Raw genomic sequence first — 24,908 nt, forward strand, 5'->3', positions numbered from 1 at the left:
AGCCTCGTGGGGTTGTTCTATCCCCAAAGAGATGCAACTCAGATCCGACAGCTAAAGAGCAGCAGTGCTATGAGGGGACCTGTTGCACAGGAATAAATCCTTTCCACACATTTATTTAAATGCCACTGGAGATGTCTTCCACTGGAAGATGTGCTTCCCCAGCTCCTGGCTTTGCCTGCCCTGTTTGCACACACAACCAATTTTGCTGGCATATGGACAGCAAAACACCTGAACACCTGCTATGGCATGTCCCATCTCACTGAGAACTTGGCCCTGGGGCCAAATCAGGGATGTTTCTCTCAAGGCTGCCAACAGCTGAGCTGCTGGCCCTGCCCAGCTGCCATGTCTCCTGCCCTTACCACTCCCTCCCGGCTCGGAATCTCCTGTGGGAAGCAGCTGGGAACGAGGAGCATTTCACCACCAGCGGCACCTTTAAACGCCTCTCCCAGAAGCACTTGTGCTTTGCAACCTTGCAAACTTTGGACCCATGTTTGAGTGGAGTAGGGGTGCCACCAAAGCCTGAACCCCACACCCCGCTCGCAAGCCTCACATTGGTGTGAGAAGCTGGGGACATCCACGCAGGTGACGCTTGGATCAGACCAGGGTTATGTTCAATCCCCCGGGATGTGGGTTGGGATTTCCTCCCAGTGTTTACCTCTGCGGGTGGAGGGGGAAGCTGTGGTTTCCGCTCCCGCTACCCGTGTGCGTCCCGGCGGGTGCTGAGCACGGACAGCTCATCACAGGCATCTGGGGACCGTCCCCATCCCTGCTCACCCGTTCCCTGCACTCCTCCCACCGCGGCACCGGGACCAGGTCGCTCCAGGCTCCTGTCCCAGCGGTGTCCCCCGCCCCCCTATGCCTCCGTCTTCCACGCAGGGGAAGGCAATTAACAAATCCCGCCCCGTAAGCGGCGGGCGAAGCTTTGCCTCCTCCCTCCCAGAGCACCCGGAAAAGAGGCAAGTAACGGGGGGAGGGGCTTTGGCCACGGTCGTTTCGGGGTGCCCCGGCCTCATAAGCGGAGGGCCTGCCGGGGGGGGGGCGGGGGGAGGTGAGGGGTACAGGGATTCCGTGTCCCCAAAAGCCGCCGGGAGATGGAGCGAGACACCAAGCCTCTCTCCAAAAATCATAGCATGGTGGTTTTGCAGCTGGCATGTCCAGCGTTTCCATCCTAGCCGGTGGGTGGAAAGGTTTCTTGGAGAGAGAGTCTCGTGAGTCCTACTCCCTGTTCATGTCTCTGCCAAACTCTCACTCAAGCCCCCTGAAAGCAAGACTTCCTCGGGCTGCCGTACAACGGAGAGATGGGGAGCAAAAAGCTAAGAGAAAGCAGCCTAAAACTCCAGCCAGGAATGGCCGAAGAGCTTTTACGCCCAGGAACAGTACTGCCAGCTTGGTATGGGCAGCTGCCCACTGCCTCTCTGACCTGAGCCCCCCAGAGCTGACCATGCCCCTCCACGCTCCCTGCACCACCACCTGGGCCCCATGATCCCCAGAGAAGACAGGTGCCATCTCCCATGGTGCCAGCAAGCAGGGCATGGTTTCCTTCCTATGGCTAGGATGGCTGGGTTCAGCATGTATTTTGGGGCCCCCAGGGAAGGACGTGGCCCCGTGATGCTCCTCACTGCCAGCCAGCCCTGCCACATGTCCCTGTTCCTAGCAGGATGGCTGATACGGACACCTACCTGCGGCAGCCCTGGCGCACCGTGCATGGCATCCCCATGGTCACTGCCTTCGCCCTCAACTGGGAGCGGATTGACACCTTCCAGACCCGCCCTGAGGACATCGTGGTGGTCACCTTCCCCAAGTCTGGTGAGCATCCCCAGGCACCAGAGAGGGACTAGGCTCAGGAAGAGAGGTAGCAAACTTCATATGCCTGGGCTGGGACCGGGGACATGCTAAAAGGCAACACTGGTAGATGGTGACCGTCTGGTGCCTGACATGGGGCTCCAGTGGGAATGGCATCAGCTGGACACCCGATATCTCCCTGCCAGGCACCACCTGGGTCAGCGAGATCGTGGACATGGTCCTGAAAGGCGGTGACCCGGAAAAATGCAAGCAGGATGACATTGTGAACCGGGTGCCCATGATGGAGTTTGCTGCCCCTGGGAAGATGCCAGCAGGTAGTGGGGTGGCAGAGGGTGGTGGATGGGGACAGGTTTGGTTTTGTATGGGAGGGCACTACAGTGGGATCACTCCTGAGGGAAATCCTTACAGGCACAGAGCAGCTGGAGTCCATGCCATCCCCTCGCATCATCAAGACCCACATCCCAGCTCACATCTTGCCCAAATCTTTCTGGGAAAACCGCTGCAAGGTAACAGGCTGGAGTGAAAACACTTGGAGGAATCCAGCAGACATAAGGTGGCTGCCTGCCCTGTTGGGACCTGGCAAGTCCCCACATGCCAATAAGCTTTCTGCAGATGATCTATGTGGCGCGCAACGCCAAGGACGTGGCTGTCTCCTACTACCACTTTGATTTGATGAACAAGTTCCACCCACACCCCGGCACATGGGCCCAGTACCTGGAGGAGTTCATGGCCGGCAGAGGTGGGACAGGGCACTCCTGGGTGCATGCAGGGGACCCTGCAGGGGACTGCCACCCACTGGCTGCTCTCCCCATGCAGTGGCATATGGTTCCTGGTACAACCACGTCAAGGGCTACTGGGAACGCAGGAGGGATCACCCCATTCTCTACCTCTTCTACGAGGACTTGAAGGAGGTGACGGGGCAGGGTGGATGGTGGTGCGGGGTCTGGGGGTGGCGGGAGGGGTGAGCGTTGGCCTGTGTCCCACAGGACCTCCGCCGGGAGATTGCCAAGGTGGCCCAGTTCCTGGGGCGGGAGCTGCCGGAGGCGGCGCTGGACACCATCACCCGACACACGTCCTTCGAGGCCATGCGGGACAACCCTGCCACCAACTACAGCAAGGTGCCCTCCGACCTCATGGACCACAGCGTGTCCCCCTTCATGCGCAAAGGTGAGCGGCTTCGGGGGGCCTCTGGCGCGCTGTCCCCCCGGCCCCTGCTGAGCCCGTCTCGCCCGGCCACAGGCACCACGGGAGACTGGAAGAACCACTTCACCGTGGCCCAGAACGAGCGCTTTGACCAGGACTATGCGCAGAAGATGTCAGGCAGCGACCTGTGCTTCCGCACTCAGATCTGAGGAGACACCGCCGGACACCCCCCAAATCCTCCCTGTGCTGTGATGGCACTGCTGCCGTGCCAGAGGCTCCTTCCTGTCCTCTGGGACTGCTGGAGAGAAATAAAATGTGCTCCCTAACCCTGCTGTGGGTGCTCACTGCCCTGAGCCTGTGCTGATCCCAATGCACCTGTCCCCCTGGGGCTGCTGTCCTCTTCCTGGGTTGGGGACAAGCAGGTGTCACCCCTCAGCCACTCTGGTGGGAGAATTGCCAGCAGCAGCTCATGGGATCACAGAGGGTTTTTGCAAAACTGCATGTAGGGGAGGTGTTGGGTGGGTGTGGGCAGTGAGAGGTGTCCTCGCCATCCTCACGCAGCGGGATGCAGCCTGGGACATGTGGGGGAGAGCAGGACTGGTGGGGCTGGAGACGCCCACTGTGGCCCTGCCTGCAGGTCAGTGGCTGCCAGTTTCTCCCTGCACTCGCTCCTCCCTCCCAGCTGCTGAGCTGGCAAACATTACTGCCCTCGGCACCCTGCCTGTTTCCTTCTCCTTCCTGTATAACCGCTGCAAGGCTCCGAGTCTCCCTGTCCTCTGCTGTCCTCCTGGTGTCACCATCCCGGCGTCACTCGCCCAGCACAGAGCAGCAGGTCTTAGGTGAGACGGGTGTCCTGTGGTACGCTGTGGGTGTTCTGCCTATGCTCAGCTCCACAGAGCTGCGTGCTGTGGGGTCTAGGGTGGTGGGTTTGGGGTACTTTGGGTTTGGGTGCAGTCAGCACCCCTAATCCTTCCCCTGACCTTGGGTCTGCTGCAAAACCCCAGGCGCTCAGTTCCCTGCTCCCCTGGGGTGCTGAGGCAAGGGGAGAAGTGCTAGTCTAGCATATTCCAGTCCTCTATGTATGCGTGATGCTGGCACACTGTGGACACCCCTACCCTTGCCAGGGCTCTGGTTGTGCTCCTGTCCCCACCACTGGGACCTGTGTCCCCAGCAGTGGGTGCAGCAGTGGCCATGGTGACCTCTGGTCTGTGCTCTGGTGCTATCACTGCCGCTCCCCGAGCAGGCAGGGTGCCAGGTGACCGGGCTGCCCTGGCTGGTGGCTGCCCTGGGAGACTGGGAAGGGCCTCCCCTCATCAGCCAGCCCTGCCACGTGTCCTTGTCCCCAGCAGGATGGCTGATCCAGACCCCCATCTGCGTCAGCCTTGGCTCACAGTGCATGGCATCCCCATGGTCAATGCCTTCACCCACAACTGGGAACGGGTCGATACCTTCCAGAGCCGCCCCGAGGACATCGTGGTGGTCACCTTCCCCAAATCTGGTGAGCATCCCCAAGGCAACAAGATGTGCTGGTACTGGGTGGGCAAGTGTGTTGTCCAGCTGAAACCCATTGCCTGGGGGCATGCAGCACATTTAGGGGCTGTCAGGACAGAGTTTTGTGGGATTTCCCTTTTCCCCCATGGCATCCGGTCGAGGTCTGAGGGATTGCCAGTGCTGAGACATGCGATGCTGCCCTGGCTGCTCTCCTTGATGAGTTCTTTCCCCAGGCACCACCTGGGTCAGTGAGATTGTGGACATGATCCTGCAAGATGGAGATCCTGAGAAGTGCAAGCGGGACGTTATCAGCATGAGAGTGCCCATGCTGGAGTTCTCCGCCCCTGGGAAGATGGCAGCAGGTAGTGAGGTGAGGGGGCACCCCACAGAGGCTGAGTCCCAAGGGTCTTTGCCAAGGGCCCACTGAGGAAGTGCTTTGGGATCCCCCAGGAACGGACCTGCTGGCCACGATGCCCTCACCCCGTGTGGTGAAGTCTCACCTGCCAGCACATATCCTACCTAAATCCTTCTGGGGAAACCGCTGCAAGGTAACCCCGAACCCTGGTCCCTTCCCTGAGGGGTATTGCAACTCCCCTGTTTCCCTGAGACAGGAATCACCACTGCTTCCTCCAGCATCCTAAGTGGTCATGGGAGTTCTAGGAGCTGGAGCATCCTCCCTATCCTGGGGGTCCTGGGGTTGCCCCTCATACCTCCATGGCTCATCTGCAGATGATCTATGTGGCGCGCAACGCCAAGGACGTGGCTGTCTCTTACTACCACTTTGATTTGATGAACAAGTTGGAGCCGCACCCCGGCACATGGGCCCAGTACCTGGAGGAGTTCATGGCCGGCAGAGGTGGGACAGGGCACTCCTGGGTGCATGCAGGGGACCCTGCAGGGGACTGCCACCCACTGGCTGCTCTCCCCATGCAGTGGCATATGGTTCCTGGTACAACCACGTCAAGGGCTACTGGGAACGCAGGAGGGATCACCCCATTCTCTACCTCTTCTACGAGGACTTGAAGGAGGTGACGGGGCAGGGTGGATGGTGGTGTGGGGTCTGGGGGTGGCGGGAGGGGTGAGCGTTGGCCTGTGTCCCACAGGACCTCCGCCGGGAGATTGCCAAGGTGGCCCAGTTCCTGGGGCGGGAGCTGCCGGAAGCGGCGCTGGACACCATCACCCGTCACACGTCCTTCGAGGCCATGCGGGACAACCCTGCCACCAACTACAGCAAGGTGCCCTCCGACCTCATGGACCACAGCGTGTCCCCCTTCATGCGCAAAGGTGAGCGGCTCCGGGGGGCCTCTGGCGCGCTGTCCCCCCGGCCCCTGCTGAGCCCGTCTCGCCCGGCCACAGGCACCACGGGAGACTGGAAGAACCACTTCACCGTGGCCCAGAACGAGCGCTTTGACCAGGACTATGCGCAGAAGATGTCAGGCAGCGACCTGTGCTTCCGCACTCAGATCTGAGGAGACACCGCCGGATGCCCCCCAAATCCTCCCTGTGCTGTGATGGCACTGCTGCCGTGCCAGAGGCTCCTTCCTGTCCTCTGGGACTGCTGGAGAGAAATAAAATGTGCTCCCTAACCCTGCTGTGGGTGCTCACTGCCCTGAGCCTGTGCTGATCCCAATGCACCTGTCCCCCTGGGGCTGCTGTCCTCTTCCTGGGTTGGGGACAAGCAGGTGTCACCCCTCAGCCACTCTGGTGGGAGAATTGCCAGCAGCAGCTCATGGGATCACAGAGGGTTTTTGCAAAACTGCATGTGGGGGAGGTGTTGGGTGGGTGTGGGCAGTGAGAGGTGTCCTCGCCATCCTCACGCAGCGGGATGCAGCCTGGGACATGTGGGGGAGAGCAGGACTGGTGGGGCTGGAGACGCCCACTGTGGCCCTGCCTGCAGGTCAGTGGCTGCCAGTTTCTCCCTGCACTCGCTCCTCCCTCCCGCCAACTGCTGGGCTGGCAAACATTACTGCCCTCGGCACCCTGCCTCTGCCCATAAAAACTGCTTCCGTCACCCTCCCATTGTCACCGTTTCGGTGTCCCCCTCCTGGTGTCACCATCCCGGCGTCACTCGCCCAGCACAGAGCAGCAGGTCTTAGGTGAGATGGGTGTCCTGGGATGCACTGTGGGTGTTCTGCCTATGCTCAGCTGCACAGAGCTGCGTGCTGTGGGGTCTAGGGTGGTGGGTTTGGGGTACTTTGGGTTTGGGTGCAGTCAGCACCTCTAATCCTTCCTCTGACCTGAGGTCTGGCCCAGTTCCCTGCTTCCCTAGGGTGCTGAGGCAAGGGGAGAGGTGCTTGTTCTGGGTCATGCTGGCACACTGTGGACACCTCTACCCTTGCCAGGGCTCTGGTTGTGCTCCTGTCCCCACAGTTGTGACCCCTGTCCTCAGCAATGGGTGGAGCGATGGTTGTGGTGACCCCTGGTCTGTGCTCTGGTGCTATCACTGCTGCTCCCAGGCAGCCATGGTGCCACGTGACCAGGCTGCCCTGGCCATGGTAGCTTGCCAGGTCTTTGCCCATCTACTTCCTGCCCCAGCAGCAAACTCTCACACTAATACAAATCATTGGCAGGCTTACTGGGAAAGTCACAGGGAAAGGCTTGCCTTGGGAGCATGAACAGCAAACATGAATGAAAAGGTGGAATGGAGAGAGCAACTCCTCCTTTCTGGGCTGGTGAGCCAGTAGATGAGTCCCATCATGTCTATACCCTTAGGATTTGGAGATTTGTCCATCACCATAGCACACAGCTTTCCCTGGGAGGTTGGACAGATGCTGGCAAGACAGGAGTGTGTCACATCTGCAGGGAGCTTGGGCAAGTCTGCTGCTGCTCCTCACTGTAATGCCATGATGATTTTTTGCCTTTTCTTTTACATACCTTTTATATAATTTTATGTATCCTCAGTGTTCTTAGCATGCATACATATAATTCCTTAAGTCCAATAATTTAGCATAATCCTAGTATTCATCCTAGAGCCCTTGCAGTTGGAGGTTGGAAAGCCCTACGCTATCCTGAGAAACCAAGGTCCTCTCAAAAACACATCCTATAAACTAAAATTAAGCCCATCCAGGAAGGAATTCCTTGAAATGGGGGAATATCACGCTATTCATTTAAACCTCTCATTGAGAAATCTTTGTTAGATATGCTAATTTACAAGGTCTACAAAATGGGATACGCGATCTGTCGTGTGTGTGCATTTCGGCACATTCCACCTTGGAGAAGTAGTGCACCATAAGAATCCTTATTAAATACCGAGGTAAAAACCCTTTTTCCCTTAACTGTGTCTGGTTCTTAATTTTTAAAACCAGAAAAAGTCATCAACTGTAGAGCTGACAAGGACAGGGTGCAGCACCTACTCTCCACCAACAATGCAGATTCCTAGCAGGGACACCAAGCTTGGCCTGAACCTTCTTTATTTTCTTTATTGTTTTGGCTTTACGGAGTGGAAATGGCTCCAGTGCCAGCCACCCGGGTGTCTGTTGTTTACATGCCAAGGTGCCCCTGCAGCATTTCAGCAGCAGTGAAGAGAGTTGATAAAATCTTAAACTGAACCAAAAAATCCAAGCGCAATGCTGTAAACCTAGCCCCTGGTGTTTTCATCCTGCAGTAACAGTGCAGAGGTATAAAGACACAATTTATTCAAGAAAGATGGCCGTGGTGAGGCTATTTCATCTCACTAACTTTTGCTGGAGTTTCCCTGTACCCTGGGGATTACAAGCCTTTTACTGAGCACATGCACATGTGACTTTGCAGAATTGCTCAATCCTGTCACTTCCGCGCGTACTCAGGGATGAGCCAACTTTGACATTTTCCCAATATAGTAACCTCCCTTCCCCTTCCCACTTCCCACTCCAACCCCCCCCCCCCCAAAAAAAAAAAAAAAGATAGTCAAGACTTTGAAGTCTGCTTTCAGACCAGAAGCTGCTTCACTGCATTAAGTGAAAGGGAAAAGCACAGAGTCATTTGGTGCTCCTTCAGGGCAAAAGCTTCCCTTTTCCACCCTGGCCCCAAGTTTTGAGGTGCTGGCTGGCATCAAGGTTTCCTAGAAATCAAAGTTCCATGCACACCACAACTCCCAGCCAGCCAGCACAATGGTGAAGAGACCCGTGTGTGGAAAACATTAGTTTGCCTTGCCTAACTTTTGAATGAGGGCCTTAGCCTTGGGAACCCTGTTGTTTTTTAACAAGTCTGGAGGTTGCATCACTGTCGGCAGCACTTCTATTAGTAATGTTAGATGTGTGAAATACAGGCACTTAACACCATCAACTTTCTTCTGCCCCACTTCTCTCTCATTTGCTGGATTTTGTCTTTTAATCCTCTCAAAATGCTTGTCTTCTCTGATCTGAGTGATCTGAGTACCATCTTTAGAGCTGGCCATGGAAACAAGACAAATTTAACTCTTTGGTTACCCTGGCAATAGCTCTCATTTGCTATGGAGGAATTCAATACTAAGGGGTTGGAAACAAAAACCAAATTCCCATCTAAGTTTTTATCCAGGGAAGTGGTCACAGCACCAAGCCTGACAGAGTTCAAGAAGCTCTCAGGCACATGGTGTGATCCTTGGGGCTGTCCTGTGCAGGGCCAATAGTTGGACTTCAATGATCCTTGTGGGTCCCTTCCAACTCAGGATATTCTATGATTCTATGATCTGCTCTAGCCCACATCAACATGGCCTTTCAGTAGTTGCTGGAAAAACTTTAAATTTCGTATGGGACTTTACAAAATAAGCTAAATTGGCCTGAAAAAAAAACCTCACTCTGGATACTAAGGTCTGGCCATAAGGCCAAATTACTGTTGAAACATGCTGGCATAATAGTCCTGGATTCTGAGGATTTAGAAAAAGCCCTGTAGAATATTATGGACAATACTTAAAAATCATTGAGATGCACCTTTAGATTCCTATATTTTCAGGTTATTAAACAATTGTCTAGATCTCCAGAATCAAGGGCCACAGAGCCAACACAGGTAACATACCAACTTTTGGAAACTCACATAGACAGCAACAACTTTTGAAAACCTCTGCAAACAAGCCACAAGATTCACTCTGTTCCTGTTGACAGCTTATAAACAAATCTACTACCTAAAAAATAAATTTTTTTGCTAGTTGGGACCCTAAAGGGAGTAAAAAAGTCTTTTTAGCAGTCAGACACCGTATTTCTTATCTCTAGGATGCAAAGTCCTCCTGAGAACCTAGCTCTGTAGTAACATTATAATATATCCTGGCAAGGGAAAGACCATCTCAACTATTAAATTCCCAGAGCCTAACAAAGCAGTGAATAAACACAGAATACATGCCTTGTTGCCATCATCCCATATTTTATTACTTCCTCCTTTTGAAAAGTCCAGTTCAGAGGGTAACTTATTTAAGCTCCTTCTGCCTGATAACCAATCCCGCTGGAGCAGCCCAGGCACAGAGGAGCGGAGCAGCAAGAAAAAGCAGCAAACTGGTGCAGCAAATTGCACCTTGCAACTCAGAGCACGATGTTTATGTACCTTGGAAGACTCTGCTAGGTAAGAGTTTTTTGCTGCATGCCATTTGTTCCCATATTGTGTTGGATCGAGTGTATCATTATATGCGTGGATTTTAGTTGTCATTTTGGCTGCAGGTGGTTAAAGAGCTGCTTCCAGGCATGGTGTTTATATTCAAGGGACAACTTTCCAAGTGAGAGCCATCCCAGAAGATGTAGGTTTTGCTCTTTAGCACCGTTAGGGCCCAGAAGAGGCCCCCGCCCATGTTTACACACCCAAACTGAGCCCACAACATGACTAGGTTGGTGGTGATGTGCCACAGGCAGTAGCAATGGACTCCCTGTGTTAAAAGTTGTCTGGGAGCAGTTGCAAGCTACCAGTCACCTATGAGAACAAATTGCATGTTATTATTTGCATTATTATCAACCAAAGGGTTTGACTTCTCTCAGCACAGAAAATACCAGCACTTTTAGCATCTCACTCTGAAAAAAGATGCCACTTCCAAGCCAGCCCTGTGGCCTCTCATTCCTTGGCCTGCTTCTGGCATCACTAGTTCATGGCAAAAATGCAAGGGATTTTAGTCACAGGGGACTGGCTCCTTTGACAGCAGTGAGGTTTTCTGTCATCCTCCTAGCAAAGGAAAGGAGCTCCCTCATGGGGAGACCAACAGGGTAGAAGGCAGAAAGGGAAAAGTGACTCACCAAACTTTTTTTCTTCTTTTCAGAGCTCAGACCAAACACGGGTTATAAAGGCACTACCTGTGCAACAGCAAACTCTCACTTCTGCTAAGAGCACTGGTAAAGAGCCATCAAACACAACACAAAGGTGCAGCACTCCCAACTGGAAGGGAAAATTCCCAGACTATCTAACCCTTGACTCTGCCATGGCCACGAAAACAACTGGCTCAAAGAAATACCTCCAGCTGCTCCTTTTTCAGGTTGCTCTTCTAGGGCCTGTCTTCTGTGGGAAGATACTGGTTTGGCCAACAGAAGGCAGCCACTGGCTGAACATGAATGTAATTATACAGGAGCTCATCCGCCGTGGGCACAGCTTTACCATCCTGACATCCAACGCTTCCCTCTTCATTCAACCCAAGCCTAACGCCATGAAGAAGTTTGAGATCTATAATGTGCCCTTTGAGAAAGATGTCCCTGAGAGCCTGATTAATGGAATAGTGAATCTATGGGTCAACAACAGGCCAACCACCTTGACCTTCTGGCAGTTTTACAAGGAGCTGGCAAGACTCTTCGTAGGCTGGCAGGAGATGAACAAGGTCATGTGTGATGCAGTGCTGACCAACCAAGAGCTGCTGGCTCGTCTGCAGGGGTCTGGCTTTGACCTGCTACTGTCAGACCCGGCGACCCTCTGTGGGGAACTTGTGGCTCTCAAGCTGGGCATTCCCTTTGTCTACTCACTACGTTTCTCCCCAGCCTTTAGTCTGGAAAGGCACTGTGGCAAGATCCCAACGCCACCATCCTACACACCTGCAGCTCTGTCTGAGCTCACTGACTGCATGTCCTTTGGGGAGAGAGTAAAAAACTTTCTGTCTTACTATGTGCAAGACTTCACTTTCCACAGCTTCTGGGGACAGTGGGATATCTACTACAGCAAGGTCTTAGGTAAGTCTTCTGATATGTCACTTCTTGTTATACAGGTCCATCCTTATGACCTGCAGAGCTAGGAACGCACCAGGGTCGCAAAGTCAAGGGAGAGGTCAGCAAGAGGTTTGTCATTGTGTTTGTCATTATGTCCCTAAAAAGGCATGAGCCACCATCACTCAGGGTGCTCTGCTTCTATGCCATTGCACTGAGAGAGGATCAGGGTCATCCCAATTGATGGATTTGACTTTTGTTATAATTAATTTTAGTGTGGCGTTTCATACGACTTCCACACCATACAGGGCACTCAGCAAGGGTGACTGCTTGCACAGAAAGCAGCTAAGAACAGAGACATTTCCCTCATCCAAAGGACCATAACAAGGAGGGGAGAGCTGGTGAATTACAAGCCAGTCTTGCCACCCTCAGTAGCAATACTTAAGTGCACTGTGGCTTTATAATAGAGACTTCACTTATGTCACTGGTCATATAAAACCAATTCTCTCTGCACAAAACAAGTTTTATTTAGAACATACCCTCCCACCCACAAGCAAACAGTGAAAACAACAAGTCCTTCCCTGCAGGCTTTTCTTCTGTGTGATTCTTTTGAGTGATTATGCAGAAAAATATGTTCATTATTAATCACGTCATTTCTACTACCCTCACACAGCTCTTCAAAAAGACCTTTTGCAAATCTCTCAGGGTTCAATTGCCTGCAAATACCTGCATGCTGCAAGACTCCACAAGTACACCAAGCTGGTGACATGTGTACAGTAGATGAGGTATCTCAGCTTGGTATCTTCTCACAGTCCAGCTGTTTCCATCACCTGCATTTTTGTCCCAGAAAGGATGCTCTAGGCAGCATGGAAACCATGCCAAAAGCCTTGGACAACAACATTAGGAAATCATTGTGTAACAGCACTGGGCAGAAATCCTGTAATAATGATTTTTAGCACAGAAAAGAGAACTTACACTATTTCCTAATGGCACATCAGGAGAGACCATATAAATAAAATTGTTTAATGGATTTTCTGGTTCAATTTATAGTGCATAATTGGCACTTAGTGGCAGGCAGGAAGCCTTCACTATCCCCTCCTGATCTCCCACTGTGCAGGCTCTGGAAGAGACAAGTTCACATGAGGACAGTCTTACTCTGATACTGCAGTCTTTTGCTGTGTAGTTTCATCCACTTCGAGATGCAACTCTTTGGCTGCAGCCCCGGATCATCACTTTACATGTGTTCTAAAGGGATACTCAGTGGCTCTATAAAAGCAAAAGGGTGCCCACACAGTCAGTGAACATCTTTGCTGGCTACCCAGCTGTGTTTCAAAGAGCCAGAAGAATAAAAAGCCAGCTCTCCTACCAAACAAGTAACACAGAGACTGTAGTTAGACAGGCAGGGATTACCAACAGGGTACAATCCTCACTGGACTGGCCTCCCAGGGCTGGCGGCTCTCCCTGCTGCTCCGGAGGAATCACATTTTCCAGCTTCAGGAAGCTGTTTACCGTCAGAGGGTGCTAGCTGGTGCCAGTCACCTTTTTTGTCCCCTAGGAAAACATGATATGAAATATGCTATCATGCAGTAGACGGTTTCACGCCGCCTGCGTTTGGCTCCCTACCCTCGGGATCAAGGCAGAGTCACGCAGGCTCAGCCCACTTCGGGAGCCTCACTGCTTCCGCTGAAGGGAGGCCGCGGGCGTTGCCGCACGGGGCAGGCTATGGCAGGGAAGGAGGTGGCAGCGCTGTGGCTGCTGGCCCTGTTGGGCTGGGGGTCCGGGGGGAAGGTGCTGGTCTGGCCGGCTGACAACAGCCACTGGCTGAACATGGAGCACATACTACAGGAGCTTGTGGTCCGGGGCCACGAGGTGACCGTGCTGCTGCCTTCATGCTTCCTCATCCTCAATCCCACACAGCCCTCACCCTTCCAGTTTGAGGTGATTGAGGTGCCGATCACCAAGAAGGAGATGACTGACTTCATGGATGAAATGTTATATTTTTTTTTTTATGAGGAGAGAGAACTACCTGTCTGGAAAGGTGCTTACAAGATGGTTCAAAAGATATACCAGATGAAGAACATAACCAAAATAATTTGTGATGGAGTTGTGAAGAATGAGGCCCTGATGGAAAGACTGAGGGCATCCGCCTTCGATGTCCTTTTGGCAGACCCACTGTCACCCAGTGGGGAGCTGGTTGCTGAGAAGCTGGGTATCCCCTTTGTCTATACCTTCCGGTTCTCCATGGGCAACACAGTGGAACGGCTCTGTGGAACACTCCCAGCACCTCCTTCCTATGTACCAACCACCCTAACCAGCCTGACAGATAGGATGACCTTCTGGGAAAGACTAAAAAACCTTCTCAGCTATGCTCTGCAGGATTTTATATTTCATTACATTATCTGGGGAAGCTGGGATCAATACTACAGTGAAGTTTTAGGTAAGGCTGATCTCTTTCCAGAAATTACATCTGCTGTACACACAAGAGTAAATACCCAGACGTGAGAGATTAAAGCACAAATCAGGAGCAAGATAGCGCCAAATTCACTCTCCTTCCTTCAAAATTCCTGCATCATGTCAAACAATCTAAGCAAGTACAAACATTGCCTGTTAATCCTGATCTGCTACACTGGTAGAGCTAAGTCTGTACAGGTACTTCCAGGATTTGTAAAACAGTGCTAAAGCACTTGAAACAGAGCTCATTAGTCATATTCATAGATGAAGCATGACAAACACTAAGAACAGTAAAATATTATATACCCACCAAATACTAGCACTTTGTCTCCCCTAGCATACTTCTTGCTTCCTACCTTGTCTCAAAATGAGAGATTAATATCCTCCTCTGGACCTTTAAAAGTCAGGGAGGATCAGAGGAGCCCCAATTCCCAGTGATAAAAGGCCCTCTGCAGAGACATGGTTGTTTTTTCTGAAAGTGTCTAAAACCTATTAGATGATGGTTGTATTTATTTGTAAGTGGTTTTAAATTTTTTAAAAATAATAGTTGTATAACTATTTTCCCATTTTTGCTCTAGGCAATTATAGTAATGCTTGAAAGGAAACAGGCCAAACATATATGCATTGCTGCTAGGGAGATAAAATGGGTATTTCAATATGAGACTTTAAAGTGTTTTTATTTATATTTCACTAGTAAGGTGTAATTCTGCTGAGAGAGCTAAGTTGTTAAGGTATCCTACCCTTAGTGTATCTAGCTGTGTTTGTGTTGCTTATGATGTTATGATGACAGAGACTAGAAAATCTTGTGCTGGCTGAAGCATGGTTTGGTGTCTGCTATGTAAGCCTCAGAGCTATTTGGATCTTGTGGTGTCTTTTTTCATTGTGAACTGTGGGGTTTAGCATTTAAGGCTCCATGTGCAGTATCTGTTTTGTTAGCTTGCTTGGGCTGCATGATGGATTTGTGCTGAAAACAGTGTTGATAACACAGGGATGTTTTAATTACTGCTGAGCAGTGCTTACAGTGTCAAGGCCTTTTCTGCCTCTCACCCCACCCCACCAGTGAGGGGGTGGGGGATGCACAAGAAGTTGGGAGGGGATACAGCTTGGACAGCTGACCCCAGTTCACCCAAGGGATACCCTAGCCCACGATGATTTTGTGCTCAACAAAATAAAAGATATGGGGGTGAAGTTTGTCAGGGATGCTGTTTCTCAGGGGCTCACTGGGCATTGGTTGGCTGGTGGTAAGCATCTGTTCTTTTTGCATAATTTGCTTTTCTTGCTCTTTTTTTTCTTTCCTTTTTTGTTTCCTTAAATTGTCTCAGTCTCAATCCATGAGTTTTCTAACTTTTGCCCTTCCTTTTCTCCTCCTACCGTGGGAGATTTAGAGGCTCTGTGGTGCCTAGCTGCCTATCAAGATTAAACCACAGCACAGGGGAAAGGCTTCTGGTCTTCACATGCTGCAAAATGCACTTTGTGGTGAGCAGATAGGAGCTGCTGTAATTTTGAGATAAGCTGTGGCTCTGCAGGACACTCCAGAATGGGATTTGCTGCTTCCCCAGTCCTCCCATGAGTGCTGTTTTGTGTTACAACATTCCCTCTTGCCACATTTACCAATCTTGTCACGTTTACCAGTCTAATCACCAAACAGATGCCACTTTTAATTGGTTGGCTCTACAGTGTTTGCACAGTGAAGCAGTGAATTGCTTCCAGTTCGGTCAGACCAGAGTTGTACGTGGAACGCTGAGATGTTGGGGCTAAAGTTCCCCTGGCTACTCTGGGCCTATGCATGCTGCTGCAGCACTGGTTTTTGTGGGAGGGTGGTGGTCTGGCCCACCGATGCCAGTCACTGGATCAATGTGAAAGTGCTTCTGCAAGAGCTCGTTCTCCGGGGCCACGAAGTGACCGTGCTGGTGCCCTCAAGCAATCTGCTCATCAACTACCACGACACCTCCTCCCCTTTCACTTTTGAAGTCCTGCAAGTCCCCTTTAGCCAGGAGACCCTGGATGCCTCCATGGAGGACTTCCTCAATTTCTGGATGAATGAAGCCTCTAATCTCTTCCCCTGGGAGATCATGTGGTCGATTAAAGAGCAACTGGAGGTCTTTACCAATATGTCAAAGCAGACCTGTGACACGCTGGTGAGGAACTCTCGCCTGATAGCAAAGCTGCAGCAGGCCAAGTTTGATGTCCTGATCGCTGACCCCCTGTCTGTAGGCGGGGAGCTGGTAGCAGAAATCCTAGAGATCCCTTTTGTCTACAGCTTCCGCTTCTCTGATGGCAATGTGGTAGAGCGGCTGTGTGGTGGGCTCCCATCCCCACCTTCCTATGTGCCCGCTAGCACAATGGGGCTGACACATCAGATGTCCTTTATGGAAAGACTACGGAACTTCCTCTTTTACTTTTGCACGGATTTATTTTTCTTGAAGTTTTGGCGAGATGAATGGGATGGGTACTACAGTAATGTCTTAGGTAAGGCAGCTGTTGAGTGGTTTCTTTTCTTGCATAGGTTGTGCCTTTTGAATGCTCTGGAACCTCAATGCTGTTGTCTCAAAATACTCTTTCTCAAAGGCCAGCAGAGGTAGCAATCCTGAAGTATCTTGCAACTGTGCATAATGCAGGATGTGGAGTGTGAGTTCAGATTCTCAAACAATGAATGGTGGGTGTCACCTTTCCCTTTCATCCACCATTCAGAGTTTGAAATAGTCTCCTTAAACTACAACATACCTGAAAATTTTGTTCCAACATAGTACAACTCAGGCATGACTCAAAGTCTATTAAAGAGACCTTTTAGTTCAATGGACTTTGAATTTTGTCCAGGGTATCTAAGTTTAGGCAGATAATGAGTGAACAGCAAACACAAGGGCATCTCTTCTGTTGTTGTCCAGTCTCTCCCTGCATTTGCAAAGAACGTGTCTGTACTTCTTCCCTGGGTTGATTTTTTTAATACCACATAAAGACTTAATTACACCTTTATATCACTCTACTTGTAATGCAGACTTAATTTTCCTATCAGCAACCTTGTAACTGACTCATTGCTCTTTAATTTAAAGAAAAAATTACTGGTGTAGATTATTATACTTACCAAGTAGTATATGATGCCCTACAGATCATTATCATGCTGCTTATTTAGCTTGATTCCTGCTTGCATTAGGCTGGAATTTGTCAATACTTCTAACCCTTTTACTCCCCAGTTTCACTTTGTGGAGAAAATACTGCAAAGACAACTTGCAACATTTACCTAAGAATACATATTTTTCCAAATGGGAAGCTATAAAAACATCAGATTACTATTAGATTTTTTTCCAGATGGATTTCTAGAAACATTGGATTTTGTATAAAATGACATTAAAAGTTTCTATGGAGTTGGCCAATTTTTCCCAGTACGTGTCAGAAGCAGCTGACCCAGTCTTCAAGGAAACTAGAGATGTATGTACCTGTCTTTTATTGTTGTCAGAGCAGCCGCTAAATGAGTCACCATTTGAAAAATGCTACAGAACTTTGTTTAAACTCTCCTTCTCCCTGACAGGTGATCATCACTTTGTGATTCATTTATTTTTTATTTGGAACTAAATTCTGTGTGATTGTTCTCTTCCCCAAAGTGTGTTTTTATTACAAGCACAGGTAATGAAGTCTTTCAGCACTACAAGAATTGCACTTCTACATTAGACATTAAATGCTTCTTGCTTGTAGTGCTCTAAAGCAATTCTGAAGGTTCAAAATCCTTTTAAAGATTGTATTACCTTGCTCATGGGCACTTGCTAAAGCTGAACATGGGGCAGGGCAAGGAATAGGTCCGGATTTGTGGATGTTTTCATTTCATGCATGGTTTGATAAACTACACTGATTGGGAGTGCCAAAAGACAAAGGTAAGGCTCCTGTTTCACAATCTAGAGAAAACAAGGTCACTCCCATGCATGTTGTAAACCTCTTGCACCTTGTCCACAGGAAGGCCCACAACCCTGTGTGAGACGATGGGGAAAGCAGAGATATGGTTAATCAGAACATACTGGGATTTTGAATTTCCACGCCCTTTCCTGCCCAACTTTGAGTTTGTGGGAGGACTTCATTGCCAGCCTGCAAAACCATTACCAAAGGTACCCCAGCTTTGTTCTGCCATTGGCCAGTTTGTTACAAAGACTATTTCTTTCCCTGATCAACCATGCAAACAATGTCCTGAGAAAGCTCATTTGTGAGAAGATGCTCTGGTGCTGCTGGGGAGCACGGAACTATTTAGCATCCTGTGCAAACTGAGGGCTGAGTTTGCAGCCTGCCGTCTTAAAAGAGGATAGCTGATGTCAGCATGGGGTAATACAGTGTCTGTTTTAGGAAAGATAGGTGCTACCTCAGGGCACTTAAGTGTAAGATTTAATTCCAAGGTACAGACTTGGCAGCCCACGATAACATTGAAATACCTGATGCCCAAAGGCATGGTGGCAAGACAAATTCTTCAGGTAAAATGGGTCAAAACTTGCAGAAATAGATGAGTGATAAACACTTTTTCTATTGTACCTTAGTTTAAGGCACCTTAAAGGGAGTAAAACACTGAGCATCTCCAGCCTATACTCTGCTGTGAATCGCAGTATTCAGGTGGAATTTGAAACTCCCAAATACTGAAGATGATAACATGACAAGCTCTGGTGTAGATTATCATTCCTGTAGTAGCCTTGGAAGATATAGGCTATCTTCAGTGCAAATTGTCTCCTAAAATAAACCTTCCAACTCTCTTCCCACTCCCCTGTAGCAGGGGTTGAGCTTGGGGAAAATGGATAACCATTCTCTTTTGCAGAATGTTACTGCTCTCTTTTGTTACTGCTCCAGTTCACGTAACACTAATAAAAGGAACCGGAAAACCTATTGCTCTAATTTGTAGAAAATCTTTTGAGTAATGTGGTGTGTTGTAAGAAATGAGAACTGTCTGACTAACAAAGTGACAGTACCAACTCGGTGAATGTGTCATCAGGATGCTGAAACACCCTCTCAGTTTTCAGCAGAGCTATGAAATGCAAAGTACTTGTTCCAGGAAAATCCAGAATCATGACCATCCTATGGAGGGTATCACAGGGTATGTATGGCCTGCTCCTGATAGTGCCAGGATTCATTCCTGCTGCTTGAAATGTATCATGAAACTTGCTTTCAAGAAGACAAAGCATCTGTCACCTGTCTCAACTTGTCCTGCTCCTCCTTAGGGAGAAATTGACTGTTTTCCACAGGGCCAAGTCTGTCTTTGTCATGCCCTTCTGTCAGGAGGTGCTCAAACCACCATTTCCTTAATAAGTTGAAAAGGTTATGCTCTCTATTCACAGAAATCTGTGTGATCTGCATTGTGTAATTACCCCTGGTATGTTTTCTGCCTCTGCTAGGAAATAGAAGAATTTGTTCAGAGCTCAGGCGAACATGGTGTCATCGTATTTACTCTTGGGTCGATGGTCTACAACCTAAGTGATGAAAAAAGTAATGTGATTGCCAAAGCCCTCAGCCAGCTTCCACAAAAGGTGAATTTCTTTTCAAGCCTAAAACAAGTTGCCTTGTTTTTTTCACTCCCATTGCTCTCAGTGAGCCTTTTATGTTTGGAGTGGCCTGTTCTTCACCTGCATCCCTGCTGGATGTGATACAGCCAGGAAGCTGGGCTCTCTCTCAGGACAGACTGCTGAGTTACTTCATGGGGAGTTCTGGTGTTTCACCTCCTCTGAACCGAATCACATGGAGGTGTGTCTACAGGCCAAAATACAAAAATCACTCCATACCTTTTTAATAATTAGCACCTAATAACCAATCAAAGAGCTCAACTGGAGCCAAAGCTATTTGAATTACTGGGAAAAGGTATGTGGGTTTGAGATAAAGCCCTAAATTACACATAATAATACAGAAAGGCACATCACATGCACCATGTTTATCTTATTCTTCCTTTGTTCAAGGTCCTCTGGCGGTACAAAGGGAAAAAGCCAGAAACTCTGGGCTCCAACACCAGGATTTATGACTGGATACCACAAAATGATCTGCTTGGTGAGACTGATTCTATTTAGGATGGATTGCACCCTTGGAAAAACTGTTTCCTTTGTTTTTCCACTAGAATGGTTAATTCAGGCAACAGAACCATGTAACACTTGTGGGTAACTTCCTTTCACAGCTTAAGCTGCAGAGCTTTGCTCTTGGGAGCCTTAGCTTCCTAAAAGGCTCTGACTTACAGAGCTTGGTGGCAGCTGTCTGGAAGGGCTCGAAAGCACCTGCAGGCAGGAGTAAAGAGGTAAAATAGAGGATGTACACTGTAAAGAGTAGAGATGTACTCTGGAGCTGGATTCGGCCTCTGCAGTTCATCTCCAGGGCTCATTCTTCAAAATGCTTGACCTAAGCAAGGATGAAGCAGTGGGGTGTTCTGAACCTGGTACCATGTGAAAACTAGCACTGCACAAGTGCAGAAGGGCTGAAGTAAATCTGGGGTAGTCTGGAGGGACCTGCTGATTCACATGTGTTAAAATAAGTATGACTGTGTGAAAGCTAAGCATGCAAGGCCTGCTGCTGATCCAGAGGTTAGGGCTGTTCCCTTCTCTAGCAGTGCACTGGCCTCTCTATGCAGTGCTCACATCCCAGTGAATGCAGTCTGCCAGAGCTGCTGTAACAAGCACCTCTCCTTCCCTGTTCCAGGACATCCCTTGACAAAGGCCTTTATCACACATGGTGGGACTAATGGGATCTATGAAGCCATCTATCACGGGATCCCAATGGTTGGGATTCCCATGTTTGCTGACCAGCACGACAACATTGCTCACATGCTAGCAAAAGGGGCTGCAGTTCAGGTGGATTTCAACACAATGAAGACGCAGGACCTGGTTGATGCACTGAACACAGTCATTCACAATTCCACGTGAGTTTTGTTCTTGCCTTACAGTAGGCTGAGGTTATTAAAATCCTGGGCTGCTGATATGAGAAATTCTGCGGGCTCTTCTGGGAGTGGAAAATGCAGAGTAGCTGAAGTTTGGGTTTCAGATGAAAACTATCTTTCATTTCTGAGAATCAGCATTTCTCAAAAAGGAGAGATCAGTAATTTGATTTTCCTTATACTACATTTTTATGACTGCTTTGAGAAAAACAGTTTTTGGAAAGCTCAGAGGAGCATTTGAGACAGTTCTCTGCTAATGTAAATCCTCTGGGGGCTCTGAATGACAATTCTAGTTTTATTAGGTCTTCTCTGCCTGTAGTCAAAACAGTTCTTTCTCCTACCCTGACTTAGCAATATCCTTAGGTTACCATACCTATCAGTCAGGACTTATAGGATAAGGAAGCCTGGCTGGGATTCCTTGCTAAGAATAAGGCCACTGAAAAAGGGATTGGAAAAAAATGCAGAAGTCCTCAGTCTTTGGCAGCAACTCCTGTTAAGTGTGAAGGACTTTCAAGTAAGAACTTATAAATTCCTGAGACAAATGGACCAGTACTCGTGGAGGTACCTAGTATCTGAGGGAGTCAGCCATGGTGAAGGTGATCTATAACAACCTTGGATGGCAGCTGGTACATGTGGCCTCCCCAGCCTTCTCCTTAGTTTTACTACTGAGCATGACCCCATATGGTCTGGGATCTCCTTGTGTCAGCTGGGATCAGCTTTCCTTGCTGTGTCCCATCCCAACTCCTTGTGCACCCTCAGCCTCCTTGCTGGTGGGGTGGTGTGATAGCCAGAAAGGCCTTGCCTTGGTATAAGCTCAGCAGTAAGAGAAACATCCCTATTGTCTCAACACTGGTTCCAGCACAGATCCAAAACATAGCTACTACCAGCTACTAACGAAGAAAGTTAACTCTATCCTAGCCCAAATCAGCACACTATTATATTGGAACAGAAAATGCTGCACAGGTTTCCACGTTGCCTTTTTTTAAAGAAGTATCTGCAAAATTGTTGAATAACTTTTCTTTGGAAAATACTGGCTTTCTCTACGACTATTCTTAACCTAATTTTATGCATACAGGAATAAATTGGACCAGTTTCAAATATATTTAAATAAGACTGATGAAAGTAAAAGCAAGGCTGTCTACCTCCAAGAGGACTGCCAGGTGCTGAATGGTTTGTTTCAGGAATAAGTGAGAAATCTCTTTGGTTTCTTCTTTTTTCTCCCCAGCTATAAGGAAAATGCTCTAAAGTTATCCAAGATACAGCATGATCAGCCCGTTAAGCCTCTGGACAGAGCTGTCTTCTGGATTGAGTTTGTCATGCGTCACAAAGGAGCAAAGCACTTGAGACCAGCTGCTCACCATCTCACCTGGTACCAGTACCACTCCCTGGATGTTCTGGCATTCTTGTTCACCTGTACGGCCATTGTTGTCTTCATTCTTTTCAAGTGCTGCCTGTGTTGCTGTAGAAGATGTGGCAGGATTGCAAAGAGGAAGAAAGAATAGACATCTTGTTCCCATCAGCAGTTTTCTTCTCCTTGGCTAACTCAGCAATGCATTTATGCACATTCTCTGGTGAACAAATTTATTAGGATATGCTTTAAGCTGGGCATAGCATGAATGCACCACAACAAAGCTGTTGTGGGGCAGAGCTGCTTGCTTAGCCAGTAAATTCCTTCTGGTCTAAATAAAATTGAGTTAGAGTTGCTTTATCCCTTGGGACCATTTTAGCTGATCACACATGGTCCCTGCCATGGTAATCACTGCTCTAAGTTTTCAAATATCTCAAATATTTTGGTATATTTCATAAATTCAGCCTTGCCCTGTGTGGTACTATGGGTCTGGAGCTAGGCTCCTTATCCTTAACTCTGTCCTCTCCTCTAGTGTCACACAGGCTTGATCACTGATTCACAACCAAAATGCTTCCTCTCCTGTGTGAATAGCTCTCTCCAGACTGGACAGTGAAGCCGAGACCATGGGCTCCTAAAAAGCACCCGTCTGAAGGGCCATGATCATGAAAACCACAAGCTGCAAGTGGCAAAGGCACTGACTACTTGGGGACTGAGGGCAGACTAGAATCCTAAGACCATAAAAAAATTACTTTTCTGGGAACCATTTATCTTTTCCATTCACTCTGGAATTCCTGCTGCATGGGCCATCCTTCTAACTGCAACACTGCAGGGGTGTGAAAACCACCTCTGTCAGGAACTTGCCCATTCTAACCCCCAAACGCCTCTGAGCCATGCTAACTGATAAATGCAGGAAAACCTCTAGAGGGAACTTGCAAAGAAGTAACATTCTATGTGGGAACAGTGCAACAGCCACTTGCTTTGCTTGAAAAGTTGGAGAAAATAGTGCTGCACTTGGGTCAGGTAAGAATGGCAGTAAATGTAGTACTTCTTCAGGTGTTAAAGATGCCTGTAAAATGCTGCTAGTCCAGGCCCCCTTTTCTAGGTAAGGTTATTTCACTGCTGTGCCAGCTTACTCAAGACAGAACCTGCTCAAATTTTAACTGATATTTTTAAATACTCTGTTTTCAAACAGAACATGATTATTTGTTTACATAATAAAATTCCTTATGCCACATCAACTTTTTTTATTAGCATTATCATGTTTCAATGTCTGCTTAAACCTCTTCATAGTACATCATGTACAAAAGCTCAGTTGAACGGTTTCCAAACTGAAGAGGGGTTACAAGAAGACTACTGCATCTCATGGCAATTTCTGGTATATTGTTCCTGTTGTCATGATGGGACCATAACCAGGAATATGCACAGTGAATAGAAAGTGAATAGAAAGAGGAACTGCATGACACTAAGGCCCCAGATCAGAAAGGGGTTGCTCTGTTCAGAGATCTGGGTGGGTCCCTAGACACAGCTGCACCAAACTTGATCACTAAGAGCCCCTGTAACCCAGTTGCTGACATACCAGTTTGGATGGCAGAAGGCCAGCAAGCCTCCCAGCACGCTGCACAGGCACTGGTCAGACAGGGCTAACAAAGGACACTGGAAACATGATAGCTGGGAAAAGTCGGACAAAGTGCTGCACAGTCCCTGTAAGGAGGTGCTTTGTTTCTGTAACCTGCTCAGAGAAATTTGGCTTATCTAGTACTGAATTTAAAAAGCAAAAAAAAAAAAACAAACCAAAAAACCCCCAAAACCAACGCTCCCTCTTCATTTTAGAGTCTGTATATAATGCAGAGAAAGATACCAAAGTATGAGGGATGGTCTATGATGCATTTCTCCAACTGGACACAGAATGTACTCTAAATCTGACAGACTGATCTAATCCTACAGCTAGCAGGCAATACCTCTCTGTGCACAATAAACTGTGTTGAGGAACCCAAACATATTCAGCCTGTTGTACTGCTTAAAGAATCCAAACATACTTGCACACTGGAGGTCTAAGTTTTTGAACACATGTAGATGTTTACTGCGATTGTAGGCTAAAATAAACAGAGCACAAACTATGGCCAGATCAAAACCCCACATTTCCACAACTGCCACACCATGGCCAGTCCTATACTGCCTTTTATAAAAGTAGCTGCAGCACCCAGCAGGGTGGAGCTGGAGGTGCTTAATGCACATACTACAGTCTGGATTTGTTACATGAGAAGACACTGAAGGAAGTTTATGAGTAAGTCCATGGCAGTGCTACTCTTACGAGTTTTGGAAAGTTGGAAATTCGTGGATAAACTGAAGAACTTCCACCACAAGTTTTACTCTCCCCCCCCCCCCCCCAGTTTTACCTTTGGCATTTAGGTTAAAATATTTCCTATTTAAGTGATCACTACAAAGAAGACGTGGAGAGTCTGATCTTGCAGGACTAACACATTCCTGAGACAAGTATGTTGTGGCTGAGAACAGCCTCTCAACAGCTTAAAGATTATATGGTTAAGTTGAACATGTAGGGCCTTAATAACTCTGATGAGCTGGAGGAGTTATTGACTACTTCACTATGGAAACAGAAATGCAATTACCTTTTATATCAGCAGTCCTTTTCCTAAATTCAGGCTTCAGATCAATTTCACTTAGCACAAGAACATTTGAACTATTTCTGAACATAGATCTTTTCCTAGAACTGACAGAA

The 24,908-nt window shown here is 48.6% G+C and overlaps 3 protein-coding genes across 12 annotated transcripts; all 3 read left to right on the top strand.

Annotated features, from left to right (window-relative positions):
* Positions 1-464: 464 nt before the first annotated feature.
* Positions 465-3,273, top strand: LOC138109646 (sulfotransferase 1B1-like). Of its 6 annotated transcripts, XM_069013389.1 has the most exons (9): positions 465-582; positions 877-956; positions 1,658-1,806; positions 1,989-2,117; positions 2,212-2,309; positions 2,416-2,542; positions 2,620-2,714; positions 2,790-2,970; positions 3,043-3,273. In XM_069013389.1, the coding sequence occupies exons 3-9, from the start codon at positions 1,659-1,661 to the stop codon at positions 3,153-3,155; spliced, it is 891 nt and encodes a 296-aa protein (XP_068869490.1). In that variant the 5' UTR covers positions 465-582; positions 877-956; position 1,658; the 3' UTR covers positions 3,156-3,273. The 6 variants fall into 6 exon arrangements, with proteins under 6 accessions (XP_068869490.1, XP_068869488.1, XP_068869484.1 ...); XM_069013387.1 differs by lacking the exon at positions 877-956; XM_069013383.1 differs by lacking the exon at positions 465-582 and having other exon boundaries at positions 840-956; positions 1,655-1,806.
* Positions 3,274-3,632: 359 nt separating this feature from the next.
* On the top strand, positions 3,633-6,024 carry LOC138109647 (sulfotransferase 1B1-like). Of its 3 annotated transcripts, none has more exons than XM_069013392.1 (8): positions 3,633-3,785; positions 4,293-4,444; positions 4,671-4,799; positions 4,888-4,985; positions 5,167-5,293; positions 5,371-5,465; positions 5,541-5,721; positions 5,794-6,024. In XM_069013392.1, exons 2-8 carry the CDS (start codon positions 4,297-4,299, stop codon positions 5,904-5,906), a joined length of 891 nt encoding a protein of 296 aa, XP_068869493.1. In that variant the 5' UTR covers positions 3,633-3,785; positions 4,293-4,296; the 3' UTR covers positions 5,907-6,024. The 3 variants fall into 3 exon arrangements, with proteins under 3 accessions (XP_068869493.1, XP_068869491.1, XP_068869492.1); XM_069013390.1 differs by having other exon boundaries at positions 3,703-3,785; positions 4,296-4,444; XM_069013391.1 differs by lacking the exon at positions 4,888-4,985 and having other exon boundaries at positions 3,703-3,785; positions 4,296-4,444; positions 4,671-4,807.
* Positions 6,025-6,411: 387 nt separating this feature from the next.
* Positions 6,412-23,428, top strand: LOC138109648 (UDP-glucuronosyltransferase 2A2-like). 3 transcript variants are annotated; one of them, XM_069013395.1, is made up of 8 exons: positions 6,412-6,533; positions 10,628-11,515; positions 13,284-13,932; positions 17,892-18,040; positions 19,307-19,438; positions 19,862-19,949; positions 20,589-20,808; positions 22,049-23,428. In XM_069013395.1, exons 2-8 carry the CDS (start codon positions 10,787-10,789, stop codon positions 22,323-22,325), a joined length of 2,244 nt encoding a protein of 747 aa, XP_068869496.1. In that variant the 5' UTR covers positions 6,412-6,533; positions 10,628-10,786; the 3' UTR covers positions 22,326-23,428. The 3 variants fall into 3 exon arrangements, with proteins under 3 accessions (XP_068869496.1, XP_068869494.1, XP_068869495.1); XM_069013393.1 differs by lacking the exon at positions 13,284-13,932 and having other exon boundaries at positions 6,419-6,533; positions 10,628-11,522; positions 22,049-23,427; XM_069013394.1 differs by lacking the exons at positions 6,412-6,533; positions 10,628-11,515; positions 13,284-13,932 and adding an exon at positions 15,614-16,415 and having other exon boundaries at positions 22,049-23,426.
* Positions 23,429-24,908: the final 1,480 nt, after the last annotated feature.

The sequence above is a fragment of the Aphelocoma coerulescens genome, chromosome 4 (genome assembly GCF_041296385.1).
Source record: "Aphelocoma coerulescens isolate FSJ_1873_10779 chromosome 4, UR_Acoe_1.0, whole genome shotgun sequence".
NCBI lineage: Eukaryota > Metazoa > Chordata > Aves > Passeriformes > Corvidae > Aphelocoma > Aphelocoma coerulescens.

What these genes read in the sequence shown, in the direction of transcription:
- LOC138109648 (XM_069013395.1), top strand. Translation starts at nt 10,787, where the DNA reads ATGGCCACGAAAACAACTGGCTCAAAGAAATACCTCCAGCTGCTCCTT. An exon ending in TCAGCCAGCTTCCACAAAAG is followed by an intron (nt 19,439 to 19,861) that starts GTGAATTTCTTT and finishes CCTTTGTTCAAG; the next exon opens with GTCCTCTGGCGGTACAAAGG. An exon ending in ACAGTCATTCACAATTCCAC is followed by an intron (nt 20,809 to 22,048) that starts GTGAGTTTTGTT and finishes TTTTCTCCCCAG; the next exon opens with CTATAAGGAAAATGCTCTAA.
- LOC138109646 (XM_069013383.1), top strand. Translation starts at nt 856, where the DNA reads ATGCCTCCGTCTTCCACGCAGGGGAAGGCAATTAACAAATCCCGCCCC. An exon ending in GGAGTTCATGGCCGGCAGAG is followed by an intron (nt 2,543 to 2,619) that starts GTGGGACAGGGC and finishes CTCCCCATGCAG; the next exon opens with TGGCATATGGTTCCTGGTAC. An exon ending in GTCCCCCTTCATGCGCAAAG is followed by an intron (nt 2,971 to 3,042) that starts GTGAGCGGCTTC and finishes GCCCGGCCACAG; the next exon opens with GCACCACGGGAGACTGGAAG.
- LOC138109647 (XM_069013392.1), top strand. Translation starts at nt 4,297, where the DNA reads ATGGCTGATCCAGACCCCCATCTGCGTCAGCCTTGGCTCACAGTGCAT. An exon ending in CCCTGGGAAGATGGCAGCAG is followed by an intron (nt 4,800 to 4,887) that starts GTAGTGAGGTGA and finishes GGGATCCCCCAG; the next exon opens with GAACGGACCTGCTGGCCACG. An exon ending in TCTGGGGAAACCGCTGCAAG is followed by an intron (nt 4,986 to 5,166) that starts GTAACCCCGAAC and finishes GCTCATCTGCAG; the next exon opens with ATGATCTATGTGGCGCGCAA.